The sequence below is a fragment of the Oncorhynchus kisutch genome, linkage group LG21, assembly GCF_002021735.2.
Source record: "Oncorhynchus kisutch isolate 150728-3 linkage group LG21, Okis_V2, whole genome shotgun sequence".
NCBI classification, from domain to species: domain Eukaryota; kingdom Metazoa; phylum Chordata; class Actinopteri; order Salmoniformes; family Salmonidae; genus Oncorhynchus; species Oncorhynchus kisutch.
In genome coordinates, this window is record NC_034194.2 from 13,136,511 (window position 1) to 13,158,708 (window position 22,198).

At 42.8% G+C, this 22,198-nt stretch overlaps 1 protein-coding gene across 2 annotated transcripts in view; it reads right to left on the reverse strand.

The window, feature by feature from the left end:
• The window catches only part of rngtt (RNA guanylyltransferase and 5'-phosphatase), a 144,900-nt gene that overhangs the window by 27,129 nt on the left and 95,573 nt on the right, over nt 1–22,198 (reverse strand). For both annotated transcript variants that reach the window (XM_020455435.2, XM_020455434.2), the window contains one exon: nt 14,300–14,368. In XM_020455435.2, the coding sequence (XP_020311024.1) occupies nt 14,300–14,368 (69 nt within the window). The remainder of the gene's footprint in view (nt 1–14,299; nt 14,369–22,198) is intronic.

Genomic DNA, 22,198 nt, shown 5'->3' on the forward strand with positions numbered 1-22,198 from the left:
TTCCTCCGTGCCACCATGGCAGGTCTATGTTTATTGGGAGTAGTATCGCTGTTTCGGTGCCAGGAGAGAGGTGTGTGTGTGTGAGGGGCTCTGTTCTACTGGGCATAGGTAACACTACCTGAAATTTGTTTGATTGGAGGGGTATGGCTCAGTTGGTTGAGCATGGCGCTTGCAACGCCAGGATTGTGGGTTCGATTCCTGGGGCCACCCAAATAGACAAAAACATATGCGCGCATGACTAAGTTGATTTTGTAAAAATGTCTGCTAATGTCTCTTAATTGGCTAACACAGTCAGAGGTTGTATCCCTCTACGCTGAGTAAATAACACCGTGGTAATAATTACTACTCTTCCCTGCCTTCTGCATGCTTTAGTTCAAGCTAATGAAAAAAACTCCCACACCTGGGGGTTAAGCTTCTAAAAGTACATTTGTTGTTCTTAGAGTTCATCGAACTCTGGGTAAGTAGAAAAAGGACTTTATTATTAGTCTCGCTCTATCCATTTAAGGTTCTACACACTGTTGGCTTGAAGCAAATTAAAGTAATTAAACAAAAACAAGTACTTTGCAGTGTCCTTTTCAGTGGAAGCACAGACTGTTGTTGCAGTAGCACCTCCAGAGAACAGCAGGTTTGACAGGCTGCTTGTCATGCACAAGAGGAGAATGTGCTTTCACATGGACCACCACATTCTTTGTATGTGTAAAAGAATAAAGGTGATTCTAACCAAGACATCACACCAGCTAGCACCAAGACATCACACATAACAAAACACACATCTTTCCGACAGTACATCAACGTTACGACCTTAATCACTCAGTAACCTTACTCCAAGTGGTTGGCAGTACATCAGATAAATTGTTAACAGACCATCTGCTTATGTCAATCTACACCTCAAGAAGCTAAGTTATGAGAGAGAAAAGTATAAATAAGAAAATACTAATCTCTGATATGACATACTGTATAATCAGTAATGAGGTCAGGCATGATTGTGCTTCTTGGAAAGCCCCATCCCACAATCATTACAAAACATGATTTAATTTATATCCGCGACAGACAGGGACTGGTCTAAGAATAGAAAGGACACAAAATCATAATCCCTGATTAACACAAGGCATCGGACCCGTCCCAAGTAGCACCCTATTCCCTATAGTGCACCACGTTTGAAGGAACATGGTGCCATTTGGGGGACACACTTGGTGTCAGTCAGTGGTGCTGTGTAGGGGCTGTTGATTTTCTTCTGGTCAGTAGCCCCAGTGTGACAGATAGATATGTGGTCCAGTGGGGTGTCTGAGGCAGTGGCCGTGCTATGATCCGACTGAGCGGCTGCAGATAACAGTCCCACTGGGAAGCATTACCGCAGGGGAGCCAGTGAACATCGGACGGACAGACATCCTTCCTGGTGACAAAGATATGAGGGGGAGGATAAGAGGGGGCCTGGCTCTCCGTGCCACCAGTAGAGAAAGGAGATGATTGATGCACACACTGATGGAGCTGATGTTTCAGACTGAGGGCAAACAGTGGTGATAGGATAAACAGGGGAGGCAGGTGACCGTAGACTGAGAAGTGGTTCCTCAATTAAAAGTTTAGAACTTATGCAGTGTATTTCCGTCATAGCGCCAGACTATCGCAAGGGGGAGTTAGAACGCTGATTATGCTTTTGGTTTCCCTCCCTAAAAAAAACAACAAAGAATGAATTCTGAAATTAAGTGTGAAGAGAGTGATAGCCCTAGTTTATATAAAGTGAGTTTCTTTGCAGATGTAATTAAGAAACTGAATGAAAGTGAGTGGACTACAGCGACAAAAAACCTACAGGCAAGTCATCAGAATGGGCCTCATTTATGCACATTGTGAAAACCTTTACAAAAAATGTATTTTGTTGCAAACCTCTAGGTTTGTGGCAAATTTGCTGCAATCTAAATAGTGTGTCAGAAAATGTTGCCAGTAATGGTGAATCTGAGGCAGACCTTTTTCAACAATAATATTTATTGCCACAACAGTTCGCCAGAGTTTTTTTTTCTTCTGACAAACATTTCTCTCAAGGTTCTATTTGAGCCTGTGGCAACAATATTTATTGCCACCAGTGGCAAACAGTTCACCAGAAGCCGTTTCTGGTGAACACATGAGTTCTAAGACAAGTAACCGTTGATGACCAATCAGGGGGATTACAAAAAAATCTGATGGAAAAAGGAAACCAAGCTATCTAGCTAGCTACCTACCAAAGTTGTTCTTGAGTGTCTAATTTAAGATTTCAACTTTCGGGCCTCCCGAGTGGCGCAGAGGTCTAAGGCACTGCATCGCAATGATTAGATCGCTAGATTCTGAGTTTGAGTACAGGATCTGTCGTAGCCGGCCGCGACCTGGAGACCCTTGGGGCAGTGCATAACTGGCCCAGCGTCGTCCGGGTTAGGGGAGGATTTGGCCGGCCGGGATGTCCTTGTCCCATCGCGTACTAGCCACCACTACTGTGGCGGGCCGGGCGCAGTGCACGCTGATATGGCTTCTGGGTTAAGTGGGCATTGTACCAAGAAGCAGTGCAGCTTGGTTGAGTTGTATTTTGGAGGACGCACGGCTCTCGACCGTCGCCTCTCCCGAGTCCGTACGGGGGTTGCAGTGATGAGACAAGATTAACTGCCAATTGGATACCACAATTGGGTAGAAAAAGGGGTAAAACAATAAATAAAAATAATTAAACTTCCTAATAAACTTAAAAATTGTGTTAACTAATTGAAGCCTAGGTAGCAATGTAATACTTTATGAGATAGAGTGAAACACATCTGTCAGCGCCACTGATGTTAGCCATCATATTTTTGCACAATTAATTTGATAGCTATCTAGCTACCTAATTTTTATTTTACCTTTATTTAACTAGGCAAGTCAGTTAAGAACAAATTCTTATTTTCAATGACGGCCTAAAAACAGTGGGTTAACTGCCTGTTCAGGGGCAGAACGACAGATTTGTACCTTGTCAGCTCGGGGATATGAACTTGCAACCTTTCAGTTACTAGTCCAACGCTCTAACCACTAGGCTACCCTGCCGCCTAAACACATATTTTTAGGTGAATACTAGCCAGTCAGAGGAGCTGACAGATTGAAATTAGTATAAACAAAATCCCATAAAACATGACATTTCTACCTCGGCATCACTCTTTGCTGTAGGCAGTGAAACATAATTAAAACTGAACCTGGTAAATCTAATTGAAATTTACTGATATCTTAAGACCTATGGGTTTAACCTTCTGAATGAAGGAATTATGTTGAAGAAAGAAAAGTACCTCTTATGAGTTCCCGAGAGCCGATCCTTGAAATGACAAAAATAACACATTTATTTAGAATAATTGTTTTTATGAATCCAGACAGTAGGCTATTATTCCTCTTTCCTGCATGACTTAATTTGTCTGTATGTATATTCAACATTTGGATAAAAAGAAACCATGCTATGGAGGAAATTCATATATTTTTATTTTCAAAATGCAATGCGGCACATTGACAACTCAAATTGCTTTGAAAGAGCCTTCTAATTTAAACCTAAATAAACAAGTCCCAGAATTGAATATAGGCTTAAAAAAATCCTACATTTATTTTGAATTGGCCTACTCAACTCTTATCCAGACTCACTGGTCTAAACTCCTATATGGCATGCGTATGGTCTATAAATGAAAGCCTAAATTAGAAAACAAATAAACATACTAAAATAACTTTAGGCAAAGAATTAGCCCATTTAATTAGCACAAATATTCCAGTCTTCACTTCGATGAAAGACTGAATTAGCCAACAAATAAAGCTACTAAAACAATAACTTCAAAAACAGTCCATTCATCACTCGGACTTCTTCCAATTCCTTAAAAATAATTGGGGTGGAAATCTTCAGTCAACAAGTGTAATTGTGCCATTATTATTCAAGTTCAACTCTGGGACTACCCAAAATTTTTTTTAATGCAGGACTCTAGTGAGAGGAGAGAGAGACTCTGCACAAAACATTCACACCTCTGTTAATTTACAAAAGGATATTCTAATAGCTTGGCTAGGTGTGAAAAATCCACCAACTTGTGCCACAGTTTAGGCTACAGATAGATGCTGCGGTCAGTCTTCTGAACGAAGGTAGAATAGAGTCTACCATGCCCAATAATGACAATGACATGACTTATTACTATAATGATAATAGTAAAAACAACAATAAGGAAATCAAGAAAGGTAGGAGGAGCGAGCGCTGCGTCCTTATTACAGTATGTGTCAAACAGGTGCTGTTTGATTACAATCTTTTTTCTGACCGTTTGGAACAGTGTAAACACAAATACAATAATAATTTACAAACAAATTATAATCAATCCCAGCTAGTCTGTTCTAAAGAAAAAAGGTTTTCAATTCTTCAGTACAGCAAAGATCGGGGGCCCAGGGCAGTAACATTCAGCTCATCTGATGAAGGTGCAGATGGGATCAGATTCAAAGATCGAGTCATTGAAGGCAGACCAGCAGAAAGAGAAACTCTGAGGGCAGAGACGTGCGACGGCTGATGGATTGATCCGGAGACAGGCGGCATTGACGGAGTGCCAGGCCGCATTCGCGTAAAGTCAGAATCACAGACCTGATTTGCCCTAACTAAAAATGCATCTACCTCCTAAAAATAAGTCAATTTATTATAATCCACATAATAACTCATACGAGACGAGCTGCAGCGAGAGGAGACAAACTGCGTATGTCAAAGACGATCAGAAAGAATGTGTAGTTTAAGCTGGGTATAAACAACAGATCCGGGTTCCAACAGCCCCGGACACAACTCATTGGAATGCCCCCACACCATGGCCCAACTAGCAATTTATACCAGTTCAACAAAGTTCCTGACAATGCGCAAAGAAAAGAGGCAGGGCTGAGAGGCAGGAATCTTAAATACAGGATGGTATCAGTGATTTGGCTATGCATACTGCAGGCCAGGGCTGCCAAACCCTCTTCCTTGAGATCTACCGTCCTGAGGGTTTTCAGTCCAACCTTAATTTAACACACCTGATTCTACTAATTAGCTGCTCAACAAGACCTTAACTAGCTGAATCAGATATGCTAAATTTGGGATGGACTGAAAACCTACAGGACAGTAGATCTCCAGGAAGAGGGTTGGGCAGTTCAGCTGTAGGCCTATAAATTGTCGGGAATAATGCGCCTCTTTCAAAGCATGAAGCTGAAACAGAATATAAACCATTAATTGTTTGAAACTTGGACATTTTACTCCATATAGACCTTATGAGGAATTTCTTACCTTGCTTCAATAGCTTAGCAAAACCAGAACCATTCAAACTTTGAGGGAATTAATTTATAAACACTTCCTCATATGCCATTGAAACTAGTATCTTTTCTGTTCTCGGTTTTCAAATCACAAATAAATCTTTATGCTGCAAAATATCCTTCTAAATAGACCAAGCCTTCATTAGTTTCAGAATATTTCAGCTCATACACTCAGCCAGGCAAACAAACAGTATTATAGTTTTTTCACACTTTACAATAGTGTGACAAAGTAAAAATACCGGTAATCAATTAGCCGCATTAACTTGGCCTGTGTGAAAAATTCCCAACAATTGCCACAAGTTGTGCCTCCGTGTCGACAGACAACATTGGTTAAGGCCTACAGTTTTTAATTAAAAGAATGAAGCAAATAAACTTTATAATAGGTAATGATTTATATACAGTATATTCAATAGAAAGGAGCATCTACAGTATTTGTTTATCAAGCTCTCTGGTTTTTTGTAATAAAAGAATGATACAAAATGCAGATGTTTACTTCAACTACATTTTAGTTGCACTTCCCCCCCAGCGCCAAGACCATGATATCATCAATGTATTTGTTGTATTGTTAGTTACTCTAGTCAAAACGTCTTGATCTTTGTTTGTAGGCTTGGCAGAGCTACGAATATATGTATTCAGATGATGCCAAACAAGTTTGATCAGGTTCAAAATCAGGAGACCTATACTATCAAAGGTTTTAGAACACCTATTCATTGAACGCTGCGTTCAAAACAACGGAGAACTTGGAAATATCTAACTTCCGTAATGGGAACTCGGAACAAAACGAGCTCCGACTGGGAAAAATATTTTTGTACAGTCATCCAACTTGGAATTCCAACTTGGGAACTCAGGCCTCTTTCTAGAGCTCCGACATTCCAACCTGAAGATCACTGATGTCATGATTTGACCATGTTTTTTCTCAGTTCCCTGTTACCTTGAAAGCACCATAAGATGCTACAGCAGCAACACTGGCGCTGTCTGACATATTTTCTACTCCAAGGCTCTGTATGCTGTACGCGTTTGATAAATAAGATACATAACAAATCTACTGTACACACGCGCCAATTTTATTCCACAAAATTATGCAAATTAACCTATAGACCAATAAGCATGATCAGTCAAATGTATTTCTAGCGACTGGTATTTCCACCAATGAATAGGCTAAAAAGCATTATTTCGCAATGGGATTGTTTCTTCTTCTCCCGGACAATTGGTCGGCGCAAATTTTATTAATAGATTTTATTTTTAAATTGGACAAAAGCCGGCTAACAGAAACTGTGATATAGAGTTATTTGAGGCATTGCATAGAGACAAGCAGAAAGAGAAACATTCTCTGAGGGCAGAGATACGGGCAATGGCTGATGCATTGGTTCAGAGCCAGGTGGCACTGACGGCGTGCCATTGGCAGAGAATGACACATTGAAAAGGGCGAGGGACACTGTACAGTAGCTTAATCAACATCTGCACTTCGTCTAATTCAATAATATATTTCTACTACAGTAGATGCGGTGTTTTTATTTTTAGAATACAGTACTGGGCTTATAGTAGTGATTGGCCACAGTACACGCCTTGATGAGCCATTAAATTGGACAATAGCCAGCCAAAACTCTCATAATAGCTAATTGGTGATCAAAACTAAATTGAATGAGAGGAGAGGTTGGTGTTCTTCAGGAAGAAAATGAATTCTTAAAAACAAAAATAACCGTAAATAAAAGAGAATGGAACCAGTCACATTTGAATTGATACGACCAGGTTTATTTGAAATGACCAAATGTCGGCCTTTAACCATCCGACTATTTCACACAATATTGTGCAAATATTTATATTTTTGAAAGACTTGTATTAACAGATGTTTTATGAAATTGTAATTATGAAGTGTATTCACAATTGCATGGTACGATAAGCTCTGCTCAACTTCAAATGCCGTGATTAATAAATGGAGTAGATATGCTCAAAGTTCCCGTCTGGTGGTTCGAACGAGCAATAACGGCACGCACCATACTGTACCACAGTGTCCCGCATGCTATACCACAGTATGAATGCTACTTTTAATTGAAGAACCACTGTAGGCAGAGCTCTATAGGAGAACACACCCTGGCTGCACCTCAAATGGCACCCTATTCCCTTTATAGTGCACTACTTAAACATTTCTCTCTCTTTGAACAGAGGCGCTTTGACGCAGTAACACATGGAATATGTATTAGCCCCCTGGTTAAATGTGTGAGGTAAGTCTGAACAAGAAAAGCAATTTATATCATGCTGTGATAATTATCAGTTAAATTTACAAGTTAAGTAACATACAGAGACGTAAAGAGACCTGATGACAAGATGTATGGTATGGACAGCTGTCTCCCTGTTTCCTGTACTTGTCTTGAACATTTTCACACAGCCCACAGCTTCAAAACACACTGACAGGTTTGATTCGCACATGATGAAAAGCAATCACGGCAGGCTGTTCACCAAAGGCAGTACAGATGCTCCAAAATAGCTCATCAAGACAAACTATCAAGAGTTCAACTGAACTGAATGTTTCTCATTATATTAAAATGAATTGCAGATGTTTTCGCAGGTGAAGCAATATGCTTGTGTTTCTAGCTCCAACAGTGCAGTAATAGCTAACAATAAAATAAAAAAACAACCCAGAAAGTGATATACTGTAAGATGAGCCATGACTAGAATACAGTATGTATATATATTAAATGGGTGAAACAGTATGTAAAACATTTTTAAAGTGACCAGTGTTTATAGGGCAGCAGTCTCTAAGGTGCAGGGTAGAGTGTTTAACAGTCTGATGGCCTTGAAATTGAGAGACTGAGAAACAGCTTCTGTCCCAGCTTTGAAGCACTTGCACCGGAGTATGTGAGCGGAGAGCAGCTGGGGTGGATCGTGCCCAACTTGACTAGAGCGCGGAGTGAGATTCGCAAAGCCTGGTGCTTCAGCGTTCGCTCCCGCTCTAATTTCACTCCAGTAAGCACTCACTTCAAGAGCTCAGGGCATGCCCTCCCAGCATGCATGTGTAGTCTACTTGTGCGCTCCTATGGCCCCCTTGCTTTAGCTACTGTCATGGAGTTAAATATTTTTATAAAGAAACTGGTAAAACACACAAATGCTAAATCAAGGTGACTTACAAAGATGAGGACCAAAATCAAGAGAAGGCGTGCGGTGATGTAGTGTCAACAGCTCAAGAATCATTGTGGAATCTGAAAAGGACACGTAGCCCGAAAGCATGATGGTGTACTTACTACAGTACGTGAACATGCTAAAAGCAAGGAACGAGGTGGGTAGATAACCATGCGCGCCATTGTAGCAAAAATAATAAACAAAAAAGATGAGCTCTTAAACGTTTAGTTCATTATTGCTCTATTTTCTATACAATAGGCCATAATTGATTATGCCCCAATAGGCGTAGCATATTCAAGGACTTTCCATTTTGGTTGGCTTATTTTGCCCAAAAATCTTTAGGCCTACCTAAATAAATAAAAACAACTCTGCATTTCTGCTCAGCTTGGCAAGAGTGGGCCAAAAAGTGTTTAGCATCCCCAGTGGCTCTTCAAGTATGGGAGAGGATATTCTCCACTCCTGGCCTGCTCTCCAGGCACCATCACATGAGCCTGAAGCCACAGACTGGCCAAATTCGTGTTTCTAAAAATGAATTCAAAGGCACTAAGTCATTTTTTGTCAAATGTTTTATTTAATTCTGAGTCAGGCTATATGCGTAAGTTAAAGACTATAATGATTTAATACAACGAAAAAGTCATTTAAATGCTTATTGCTTTATGTCCCTACCAGTCTATTGTGTCGCACACGCAAATGCTTCACAATGTATTTATGTTGGCTTTAGCCTTGAAATAATAGAGCCTAAATAATTAATTTACGTTCTTCCTTAGGCTCCCTGTCTGGCTCCTGACCTATTTAGAGTGTTTATATGCTGTTTAATATGACATGTAGCCTATTTGAAATTATGTTTGCTTTTTACGTTCACCTTTTCATGTTTATTCAAATACTTTTCATTCAAGTCCATATAGTTTGCTTTCAATAATTCAAAACCAAATGGTAGGTCCAGGTAGTCACAAAAATAGATGGATGTTGGTTAAATTGTGAATTTAATGAATGGAGCAAATTTGGAGCGGAAGCGCGGAGCGGTTTTTAGCGGAGAGGTTGGAAAGTACCTGGAGTGACATGAGCGAGACTTCCAGCTCACATACTCTGGCCTCTACGGTCTTCTCCTTCTAAATGGTAGCATGGTGAACAAGCTGTGGCTCGGGTGGCTTAAGTCCTTGATGATCTTCTTGGCCTTCCTGTGACACCGGGTGCTGTAGACACCTGGAGGGCAGGCAGTGTGCCCTCTGGAGAGCCATGTGGTCGCTTACAGTGAAATTGATACGGCCCGAAAGGATGCTCTCAATGGCGCATCTGTAGATGTTAGTGAAGTTCTTAGGGGCGAAGCAAAATTTGTTCAGCATCCTGAAGTTGAAGAGGCGTTGTTGCGCCTTCACCACGCTCTTTGTACGAAGGGACCATTTCAAGTTGTTAGTGATGTGCTCGACGAGGAACTTGGAAGCTTTTGACCCTCTCCACTATAGCTCTGCCGATGTGGATGGGGGCGTGCTTTCTCTGCTGTCTCCTGTAGTCCACAATCAGCTCCTTTGTTTTGTTGACGTTGAGGGAGAGTATTTTCCTGACACCACTCCGCCAGGGCTCTCACCTTCTTCTTGTAGGCTGTCTTATTGTTGTTGACTACAGTCATGGGTGAACAGGGAGTACAGGAGGGGGCTGAGCACGCACCCCTGTGGGGCCTGCATGTTCAAATCATCGTGGCGGAGGTGTTGTTGCCTACCTTCACCACTTGGGGTCAGCCCGTCAGGAAGTCTAGGACCTAGTTGCACAGGGAGGAATTCAGACCCAGGGCCCTGAGATTAGTGATGAGCTTGGATGGACTATGGCGTTGGAAGGCTGAGCTGTAGTCAATGAACAGCATTCTTACGTAAGTATTTCTCTTGTCCAGGTAGGATAGGGCAGTGAGCAGTGCAATGGCGATTGCGTGGTACGTGGATCTGTTGGGGCGATATGCGAATTGTAGTGGTCTAGTGAATCGGGTAAGGTGGAGATGATATGGTCCTTTACTAGCCGCTCAAAGCACTTCATGATGACAGCAGAGAGTGTTTACTCACGTCGGCCCCTTCCCTGTGAACTTCGCTGTTGGTTTGAGGAGGGAGGAAGGTCATTCAGCGACATTATCCGGCCTGGCAGCCTCTCCTCCAGCAAGCCTATAGACAGCTCGGCCATTTCGGGTCCTACATCAGACCACCACATAAGCGTCCAAACCTCGAAAAAGGCCAGTATGCATCCAATCCGCCTCTTAGTCAGAGCTGAGAACTTATCAGGTGCTCCCCATCAGTCACAGAGGGCACTCTGACCCTCAGCTAGGCTACAACAATACAAGCATCACAAACATTGGGTATGCAGACAGAGGCTCAGGCTGTGTTCCAAAAGGCACACTATTCCCTACACAGTGAGCTACTTTTAAAGAGGGCCCATACGGCTCAGGTCAAAACTACTGCACTATGTGAGGAATAGGGTGCGATTTGGGACACAACCTTATTGTGGGAGCCAGGCAGGGCTAGGCTATTTCTATAGACGAAAAGTCAATGATGGCTCCCAAACATAATCTTTATTCTATGTTTATTTAAATGTGGAACATATTGTGCCCGAGGTCTTTCTCAGCACAGTACCTAATGTAGCTAACGTGTTTTTTTAAATAAATACAGCCATAAATTACAACAATGTACACTCCTGACTTTAATAGCAAAAAGATATTCCCCCGAAAATGGACCGTAATTAGTATTTTCCACATAGCCCCTACTTACTCCTAAAGTGGGGCTTACGCTCCAAAGCCAATCATAAAAAGGGCTTCTGAGAAAATTGAAGAATTTCCAAGCCAGAACTGTTAAAAAAATATGCGAGGATCATCGATCAATGGAATTGTTATGAGGGAGAACAAGAAGGGTAAGAACAAAGTGGGAAAGAGGCAAACACGGTGGCTGCGTAACAAATGGCACCCTATATAGTGGACTACTTTTGAGTCCTATGCGCCCTGGTCAAAGGTAGTGCACTATAATGGAAATAGGGTGACATTTGGGAGCATCCAATGTACCCGGCTATAATGGGGGAACAGGAAATTACCACTGTGATATTAATAACATAAAACGACACATCAATTAGCTCCCCTGAAAGAGACGCCTATTCCCGTCGGAGAGCCAGCCACTCTGAGTTCCGGTGGAGTGCGGGGCTGCTGCAGCCGCGCCAAACCTGCACTCTGCAGCCTAATTTCATTCCCAGCCCAGCACACCCAGGAAACTGGCTCCTGCTACCTGACAGCTACTGAGCTTTTCATATTCTTCAATCATTATTTCTAAAATTACAGAGCGACGCAAAACCAAAAAACTGTTCATGGCGAGGGGGGATGCAAACCAAAATAATGAGTTGTAGACGCTGGGGGAAAGTTCTGAATTAACCCAGGTGAGTGATCTCAGGCTGCTGCTTGCTTTCAGACAAAATAGACTGACTTAAATGGCTAGCGCTATTATCGAGGCAAAACTTGATTCCTTGATGCACAGTCACTTGAGGGAGAATCCAATCTGACAACTTGGATCATAAGAAAAAGCCATTGCCATTGTTTTGCCCATAGGGAAATGACAACAGGAGTTGAAAAGCTGTTTTCTTCTAGCAGGTGCATGGCTGGACAAGCTCTCTCTCCAGCCCAAAGAAGGAATATAAATATTTCACCTGTGAATTAACAACTGATCGAATGAACATTCATCTCAAGGGATATAGGCAAACAGGTTGGATTTTTAGGTGGAGTCCAAATCTACCCTCATTTCCTAGTTAGGGGAAAGGTTCTACGTATTTTACTTCCCTTCTATGCCTGTCTATTGATCTGTGTTGTCTTTGTCAAATAGTCCCATCTCCTGGTTTGGCTATTTCAGTGATGATCAATCACTTTCTTGTTGCTACTCAATGATTTACAGCTGGACCAGGGATATGAAATCAATATTGTAACACAGAGACATAAGGAAGACAAGGCTCCTGATGGCAAATAAATGAGAACTCAGAGAGGAGGTCAGGGCAAAACAGCCCTCAACACAAGCTAGGGAAAAGTAGTTAAATACATAGACACTGCTTGATAGTTTGTTTGACACCTACCGTAGCAGCTAACTAAAGCACAGACTGAGTAAAGCATATTTTTTACTAGAATAAACACCTGTGGCGCCAAACTAGAGAATTGGTGAAGGTATTACCCCGACGGTATTTGGAAGAGACGGGGTTGATGCACGTCGCACAATGTGCAGCATCAGAGAGAAGACGTTGAGTCAGATCGGAACCTGAGTGGGTTGATTCACTGTTGTGGTCATCCTGTCTGGGTTGGCGCCCCCCCCTTGGGTTGTGCCGTGGCGGAGATCTTTGTGGGCTATACTCAGCCTTGTCTCAGGATGGTAAGTTGGTGGTTGAAGATATCCCTCTAGTGGTGTGGGGGCTGTGCTTTGGCAAAGTGGGTGGGGTTATATCCTTCCTGTTTGGCCCTGTCCGGGGGTGTCCTCGGATGGGGCCACAGTGTCTCCTGACCCCTCCTGTCTCAGCCTCCAGTATTTATGCTGCAGTAGTTTGTGTCGGGGGGCTGGGGTCAGTTTGTTATATCTGGAGTACTTCTCCTGTCCTATTCGGTGTCCTGTGTGAATCTAAGTGTGCGTTCTCTAATTCTCTCCTTCTCCCTTTCTTTCTCTCTCTCGGAGGACCTGAGCCCTAGGACCATGCCCCAGGACTACCTGACATGATGACTCCTTGCTGTCCCCAGTTCACCTGGCCATGCTGCTGTTCCAGTTTCAACTGACCTGAGCCCTAGGACCATGCCCCAGGACTACCTGACATGATGACTCCTTGCTGTCCCCAGTCCACCTGGCCATGCTGCTGCTCCAGTTTCAACTTCCACCTGACTGTGCTGCTGCTCCAGTTTCAACTGTTCTGCCTTATTATTATTCGACCATGCTGGTCATTTATGAACATTTGAACATCTTGGCCATGTTCTGTTATAATCTCCACCCGGCACAGCCAGAAGAGGACTGGCCACCCCACATAGCCTGGTTCCTCTCTAGGTTTCTTCCTAGGTTTTGGCCTTTCTAGGGAGTTTTTCCTAGCCACCGTGCTTCTACACCTGCATTGCTTGCTGTTTGGGGTTTTAGGCTGGGTTTCTGTACAGCACTTTGAGATATCAACTGATGTACGAAGGGCTATATAAATACATTTGATTTGATTTGAATAGCAACTTGTATGTAAAACACTCTGCCTCCCCGCGCCCAATCAATCTGAATGTCTGCAGGTGTGCACAGCTGCACACCACTTCTGATTCTACTTACCTCCACCACATAGCTCTCTCTAAATGCCACCCCTTCCGTTACGCTGTGCAGACACTATCGGTTATCTGAGGTGATGTTGTGCTAATTAATTTACTATGTACAGAGCCATGTTGTATCTCTCCAGAGAAAAACACGTCTCTGCAAACTATCCAAATAGGGGGCACTGTCCCTCCTTGAGGGAGGCAGATGATGTAAGTCCACGATTCATTCCCCATATAAGGGTAATCTTCCCCGGGACCGCTGCTGTAATAATATCATCATAACATTGTAAGAGTAGTGTTGGTAGAGAAGGCTATTTCCCACCAACACAAAGCAGAGATGGCCTTCCTACCTTGACCCTTTTACAGTGCTGACAGTGGCTGTTCCACACGTGTCTGATCTGTGGACTGTGTGAGTGCAGTTTTGGGCATTCCTTCCTTCACAGTGACAGGAGGGCAGGTAGAGGTGACTGACAAAGAGTGAGCCCAACAAATAACCTTCTCCAGAAACCTGAGGCGGAGTCCTACCCCGCTGCCTTATTATTAGAGGGAGGTCGATGAAAACTTGGTGCTGCTGTGCAATTAGCCTGTAGACATAACCCAGTGCTTTGACACAAATAACAGTGTTTAAGACAGACTCACCCCGCAAGGCTGGAAGATAAGGCCGTCGACTTCATGGCTGACCTGGGATGTGAAGCTGCCTTCCAGGAGCTGGAAAAACACAACAGGAGATATCATCAGCAACAGGACAGACAGACAGTTACTGTACAGCAAGGAATGGAAATAACAAACTGGAGTCTGGTTAATAGAATGACATCTATATCCTCCTATAAGCTCACACATAATAACCATGGATTGCATCCCAAAAGGCACCCTATTACCTTTATAGTGCACTACTTTTGACCAGAGCCCTATTGGCCATCTTGTCAAAAGTAGTGCACTATGTAGGGTATAGGGTGTCATTTGGGACGAAGCCATGGTTTCTATTATAAGGCAGAAAAGCAATCCTTGTAGAACTATGCTGGAGGCCATCTTTTCCACCCACCAATCTATCAATATACAGTAACGCACAATGTATTGTCTATCGTGTTACTGTATCAGTATCAAGCACTCATCTCAGTGATTGATATCACATCAATCAAGCTGGAAACATCAATGCACAGTTGCACACCATTTGACAGTTTAGGCTTAGGTTAATGACCGAAATATCACAGACCACATAAATAATTAGGCTCATGATGGCAGGAAAAGAGGCTTGTTCAGCTCCTCGATTAAGGATGACAGATGTTCAGCGAAAGACAATCTACAGTACCATATTGGCTGAGGCATCCCCAGGAGAGGAGACTTAGATAGGCTACTGTAAAAGCTATATTCATCTGAGATTAAGCTGTACTACATAATCAGCTAGCTGAATATGGTCTTCATATAAAGACAGCCAAGAGCAGAACATTTAGAGTGGTATAAGTTAGGCGTTAAAGCTCAGGGCCAGAGAGTTTAGTTTAAGATTTATGGTCACAACAGAATTTGCATTCAGTACAGACCCTGTTTCTCCAGGAACAAAGAGGACTAAGTAAGAATGTAAGATTTACCTTGAAGTACTAATATGACCATGGCTTACATTATAGAGTAAGCATATAGCCTAAACTCAAAATGAATCGTGCAGTGGGGAATATGACCTAATAGTCTAAGGCTTTGCATCCTGAGGATGAGAAGCACCCAGTCCATGTTGAATCAAACACTGTGGGGATGAATCTAAGTACAGAAGTGACACTGGCTGAAAACAAAGCCCAAGTCTGCACAATACTGCTAAGTCTCACGCTGAAAACCGTGACAACAATTATAGAACATTTTAACTAAAATAAAAGTGTTGGTCTCGACACAGGTTTGCATGTGTTAAAGCAGGTGAAGCAAAATGCTTTTGTTACTAGCTCCAACGGTGCAGTAGAATGGCTAGCAACAAATATAAAAAAAAAAAATCACAATCCAAAGTAGATACAGTGCCTTCAGAAATGATTCATACTCCTTGACTTATTCCACATATTGTTGTGTTACAGCCTTATTATACACACAATACCCCATAATTACAAAGCAAAAACAGGTTTTAGGCATTTTTGTAAAAAATAACAAATAGAAATACCGTATTTACATAAGTATTCAGACCCTGCTTTGAGATTCAAAATTGAACTGAGGTACATCCTGTTCTCATTAATCATCCTTGAGATGTTTCTACAACTTGATCGGAGTCTACCTGTTGTAAATTCAATTGATTGGACATGATTTGGAAAGGCACACAGCTGTCTATAGAAGGCCCCACAGTTGACAGCACATGTCAGAGCAAAAACCAAGCTATGAGGTCGAAGGAATTGTCCGTAGAGCTCCGAGACAGATCTGGAGAAGGGTACCAAAAAAATTGTGCAGCATTGAAGGTGCCCAACATCACAGTGGCTTCGACCATTCTTAAATGGAAGACGTTTGAAACCACCAAGATTCTTCTTAGATCTGGCTGCCCGGCCAAACTTGAGCAATCGGGGGAGAAGGGCCTTGGTCAGGGATATGAACAAGAACCCGATGGTCACTCTGACAGAGCTCCAGAGTTCATATTTGGAGATGGGAGAACCTTCCAGAAGGACAACCATCTCTGCAGCACTCAACCAAAATCAGGCCTTTATGGTAGAGTGACCAGATGGAAGCCACTCCTCAGTAAAAGGCACATGACAGCACCCTTGGACTTGCTAAAAGGCACCTAAATGACTCTCAGCCCATGAGAAACAAGATTCGGCCTCCCAGGTGGCGCAGTGGTTAAGGGCGCTGTACTGCAGTGCCAGCTGTGCCACCAGAGACTCTGGGTTCGCGGCCAGGCTCTGTCGTAACCGGCCGCGACCGGGAGGTCCATGGGGAGGGCTTGGCCGGTAGGGACATCGTTGTCTCATCGCGCACCAGCGACTACTGTGGTGGGCCGGGCACAGTGCATGCTAACCAAGGTTGCCTTGTGCACGGTGTTTCCTCCGACACATTGGTGCGGCTGGCTTCCGGGTTGGATGCGCGCTGTGTTAAGAAGCAGTGCGGCTTGGTTGGGTTGTGTATCGGAGGACGCATGACTTTCAACCTTCGTCTCTCCCGAGCCCGTATAGGAGTTGTAGCGATGAGACAAGATAGTAGCTACTAACAATTGGATACCATGAAATTGGGGGAAAAAAGGGGTATAAAAAAAAGAGAAACAAGATCTGATGAAACCAAGACTAAAATCTTTGGCCTGAATGCCAAGCGCCACATCTGGAGGAATCCTGGCACCATCCCTATGGTGAAGCATGGAGGTGGCAGCATCATGCTGTGGGGAAGTTTTTCAGCGGCAGGGACTGGGAAACTAGTCAGGAGCAAAGTGCAGAGAGATTCTTTATGAAAACCTTCTCCAGAGCGCTCAGCACCTCATACTGGGGTGAAGGTTCACCTTCCAAGAGGACAAAGACCGTAAGCACACAGACAAGACAACGCAGGAGTGTCTTCGGGAAAAGTCTCTGAATGTCCTTGAGTGGCCCAGCCAGAGCCCGGACTTGAACTTGATCTAACATCTCTGGAGAGGCCTGAAAATAGCTATGTAGCAACGCTCTCCATCCAACCTGACAGAGCTTGAGAGGATCTGCAGAGAAGAATGGGAGAAACTCCCCAAATACAGGTGTGCCAAGCTTGTAGTGTCATACCCAAGAAGGCTGTAATCACTGCTAAAGGTGCTTCAACAAAGTACTGATTAAAGGGTCTGAATACTTATGTAAATGTGATATTTCAGGGTTTTATTTATAAAACATTAGAACAAAATTATAAAAACCTGTTTTTACTTTGTCATTATCGGGTATTGTGTGTAGATTGATGAGAAGAAAAAAAAACAATCAAATTGTAGATAGCCGGCTAGTGATGGCTGTTCAACAGTCTGATGGCCTGGTGATAGAAGCTGTTTCTCAATCTTTCGGTCTCTGTCTGCTAGATGGTAGCAGAGTGAACACCCTGTGCTCGGGTGGCTGAGGTCCTTAATGATCTTCTTGGCCTTCCTTGGACAGAGTGCTGTAAATGTCCTGGAGGTCAGGCAGTGTGCCACCGGTGATGCGTTGGGCTGACCACACCAATCTCTGGAGAGCCATGAGGTAGAGGGTGGTGCGGTTGCCTTACCAGGCGGTGATGCTGCTCGACAGAAGGCTCTCAAAAAGGTGCATCTGTAGAAGATCCACAATCAGCTGTTTCACTGTGTGGCCTAATATAAAAGAGCGGAGTTGGAGCAGCCTGTGGCGACATGCAGGCTGGCTGTATTATTATTAGTGATGTTGGCCCTGATGCGGAGGTTGCAGCAAGCTGGGGCCCTGTGGTAAAAAGCCTAGAGGAGGAAGGGAGGGACGCAGGCAGCCAGCCAGCCAGGCTGTTCAGAGGCACAGACAGCTGCCAGATGGGAGAGACAGATACAGCCCAAAGCTAAGCATAGGGGCATCAGGGAGCGGGTATTAATATGAATATGCAGTTTATTGGGATGAATATTATCCTGGAGGCAGAGCGATTTCTACTAGATGGGCCAGTGGCAAAGTAAAAATGTGCAATATATTGTCAAAATTCATGAAAACAAAGTTAGGCATAAGGTTAGCAGTGCGGTTAATGTTCGGCTTAAAGTTAGGTTTAGGTTTAAAATAAGATTGTATGACTTTGTGAATGTGCCAGCTAGTGACTACCCTACAGAGCTGCCTGCAGTACATGAGTCATCCAATAAATACCAATCTGCTATTAATATGGGCACTGTACAGCAGCCTCAAAGTACGAATAAACTCAACTCACAGTTCAGTTCATTCATTCATCTTTCCAGTGGTGTAAAGCACTTATGTAGAAGGACAAAAATTTTCCAATTCACACACTAATCAAGAGAAAAACCCTGGTCAGCCATACTGCCTCTGATCTGGCGGACTTACTAAACACACATGCTTAATATGTAAATTATGTTTTGAGTGTTGGAGACAGCCCCTGGCTATCCGTAAAAAATAAATAACTAACCAAATGAAATGGTGCCGTCTGGTTTGCTTAATACAGTGGGGAGAACAAGTATTTGATACACTGCCGATTTTGCAGGTTTTCCTACTTACAAAGCATGTAGACGTCTGTAATTTTTATCATATGTACACTTCAACTATGAGAGACAGAGTCTAAAACAAAAATCTAGAAAATCACATTGTATGATTTTTAAGTAATTAATTTGCATTTTATTGCATGACATAAGTATTTGATACATCAGAAAAGCAGAACTTAATATTTGGTACAGAAACCTGTTTGCAATGACAGAGATCATATGTTTCCTGTAGTTCTTGACCAGGTTTGCACACACTGCAGCAGAGATTTTGGCCCACTCCTCGATACAGACCTTCTCCAGATCCTTCAGGTTTCAGGGCTGTCGCTGGGCAATACGGACTTTCAGCTCCCTCCAAAGGTTCAGTTCTGGAGACTGGCTGGGCAACTCCAGGACCTTGAGATGCTTCTTACGGAGCCACTCCTTAGTGGCTGTGTGTTTTGGGTCGTTGTCATACTGGAAGACCCAGCCACGACACAGGAGGTCGTTGGCCAAGATCTCGCGATACATGGCCCCATCCATCCTCCCCTTAATACAGTGCAGTCGTCCTGTCCCCTCTGCAGAAAAGCATCCCCAAAGAATGATGTTTCCACCTCCATGCTTCACAGTTGGGATGGTGTACTTGGGGTTGTACTCATCCTTCTTCTTCCTCCAAACACGGTAAGTGGAGTTTAGACCAAAAAGCTCTATTTTTGTCTCATCAGACCACATGACCTTCTCCCAATTCCTCCTCTGGATCATCCAGTGGGTCATTGGCAAACTTCAGACGGGCCTTGACATGCGCTGGCTTGAGCAGGGGGACCTTGCGTGCGCTGCAGGATTTTAATCCATGACGGCGTAGTGTGTTACTAATGGTTCTTTGAGACTGTGGTCCCAAGCTCTCTTCAGGTCATTGACCAGGTCTGCTGTGTAGTTCTGGGCTGATCCCTCACCTTCCTCATGATCATTGATGCACCACGAGGTGAGATCTTGCATGGAGCCCCAGACCGAGGGTGATTGACCGTCATCTTGAACTCCTTCCATTTTCTAATAATTGCGCCAACAGTTGTTGCCTTTTCACCAAGCTGCTTGCCTATTGTCCTGTAGCCCATCCCATCCTTGTGCAGGTCTACAATTGTATCCCTGATGTCCTTACACAGCTCACTGGTCTTGGCCATTTTGGAGAGGTTGGAGTCTGTTTGATTGAGTGTGTGGACAGGTGTCTTTTATACAGGTAACGAGTTTAAACAGGTGCAGTTAATACAGGTAATGAGTGGAGAACAGGAGGGCTTCTTAAAGAAAAACTAACAGGTCTGTGAGAGACGGAATTCTTACTGGTTGGTAGGTGATCAAATACTTATGTCGTGCAATAAAATGCCAAATTAATTACTTAAAAATCACACAAATGTGATTTTCAGGATTTTGTTTTAGATTCCGTCTCTCACAGTTGAAGTGTACCTATGATACAAATTACAGACCTCTACATGCTTTGTAAGTAGGAAAACCTGCAAAATCGACAGTGTATCAAATACTTGTTCTCCCCACTGTATATAGATTTTTTTTTCAAGTATTTAATACTTATAATTTTTTATACTTAAGTATATTTTAGCAATTACATTTACTTTTGATACTTAAGTAAAACCAAATACGCTTAGACTTTTACTCAAGTAGTATTTTACTGGGTGACTTATTTTTCCTTTTCTATTAAGGTATCTTTACTTTTACTCAAGTATGAAAATTGGGTACTTTTTCCACCACTGATTCGTTCTTTCAGACAAAGTACCCTGCATGCAAACACTACCATTGTTGTGAACAAACAACTACATTTACATGTCCATAAATAACAGTGAAATAGAAATTAAAGTGGAGTTCAATTTCATTGCCATGGCAGCTCCTCATATACTCATTATCTATGCAAACAGCATTTTACTCAAACACAGAACAAACGCTGAAAACAGTCGAAAATGCGTGACACATTTCAAAATGTCACCACGGGTGGTGGTAGCAATGCAACGTGGCTGCTAAAATATCTCCAAATGTCACATTGCAGTCTCTTTACAAGAACCAGAGCGTGAATTAATGCCAACGTAAGTCATGAAAACAACCAAGAGATGAACAACAAAGGAAGATCATAAGATACCTTCTTGCCCCTCTTTCGTATCCATAGTTTTACAATCTCAATGGTTTACAAACAATTAGCCAGGAGTTATTTTTCTCCATGTGCCATAAAGTGCTATAACATGAGTGGTAAACGGGATAACGGACAAAAAATGCCATTGCTCCTCTAAGTACAGTCCTGCATTAGCCAGAAGGCAGGTTAAGGTATCATATCCACTAGGAGAGAGAGGAGACGGAGCTGAAATACGAACAGCATTATACAAGGCAGGAACATAACAATCATATTAATACAGGACTGTCATCACTGCATCAAACTTGCCGAGTGACTGGAGTCAGTGACACTTAGTCATCATGTCTAATCATGGAGAATGAAGAGTCTTTCTCTCTGTATTGTCAGAATCTGACATTAGATTAGGCTGTGTGCATGGTACAAGAGCCTGTAGCTAGGAGACAGAGGTACTTCAAATGGCGCTTCTGCACTCTGAAGTCAGGAGGAGGAATGAGAAGAAAGGAGAGAGGCCGTTACCACCTCAAAAAGCACAAGAGGATTGAGACACCCACCATCTCAGATCGTTCTGAGATCATTTCTGTACTTAGAAACAGATAACATTAGCATTTCTTCAACAATATTTTGTTGAAATATATTTTTATTTCTGATAAATTAAGTCAATTGATTGCAACCAAATTGGCCATTTTAAATTATAAGATTCATATAATATTAAATAAACGTTGTACACAACATCTGATTTGGATCCTCAAAAATTCTAACAATGAGTAAGACATTAGGATTCCAAAGAAAGGGTCAAAAGCCACACACGGGCCCCCCACGCCGATCCCAACCCATCGAACAAGTATACAGTATCAGTTCTCTGTTTGACGAGTAGTATGGAGCTACGGATCAGAGTATTGTTTCTTCATCCTATGTAAAGCATTCTCAATGAATTTGGTGATGTTTTTTCCCCTGTTCAGAGAATGTCATTGAAGTTGTTAGGTTTATGTCCCATCCTACATCCTGACATTACCAGGTTCTGTCCACTACAGGGTGCTGCTCCTGCTATTAGTTGATTATTTTTTAAGAATCCCCCCCACCCCCTCAATGTTAAATGGATAGTTCACCCAAATTACAAAATTACATATTGGTTTCCTTAGCCTGTAAGCAGTCTATGGACAAGGTACGACAGCAACCAATGCATTGATTTTGTTTACCTGGCCACTACTTCGAAGGTACCATTGACTGACATTGGATTTGTGCAACAAATGCTACAAAGTTAGCATTTGAAACAGTGGCCAGGTAAACATAACCAAAACATGGGTTTGCTGTCATACCTTTTCAATAGACTGCTTACAGG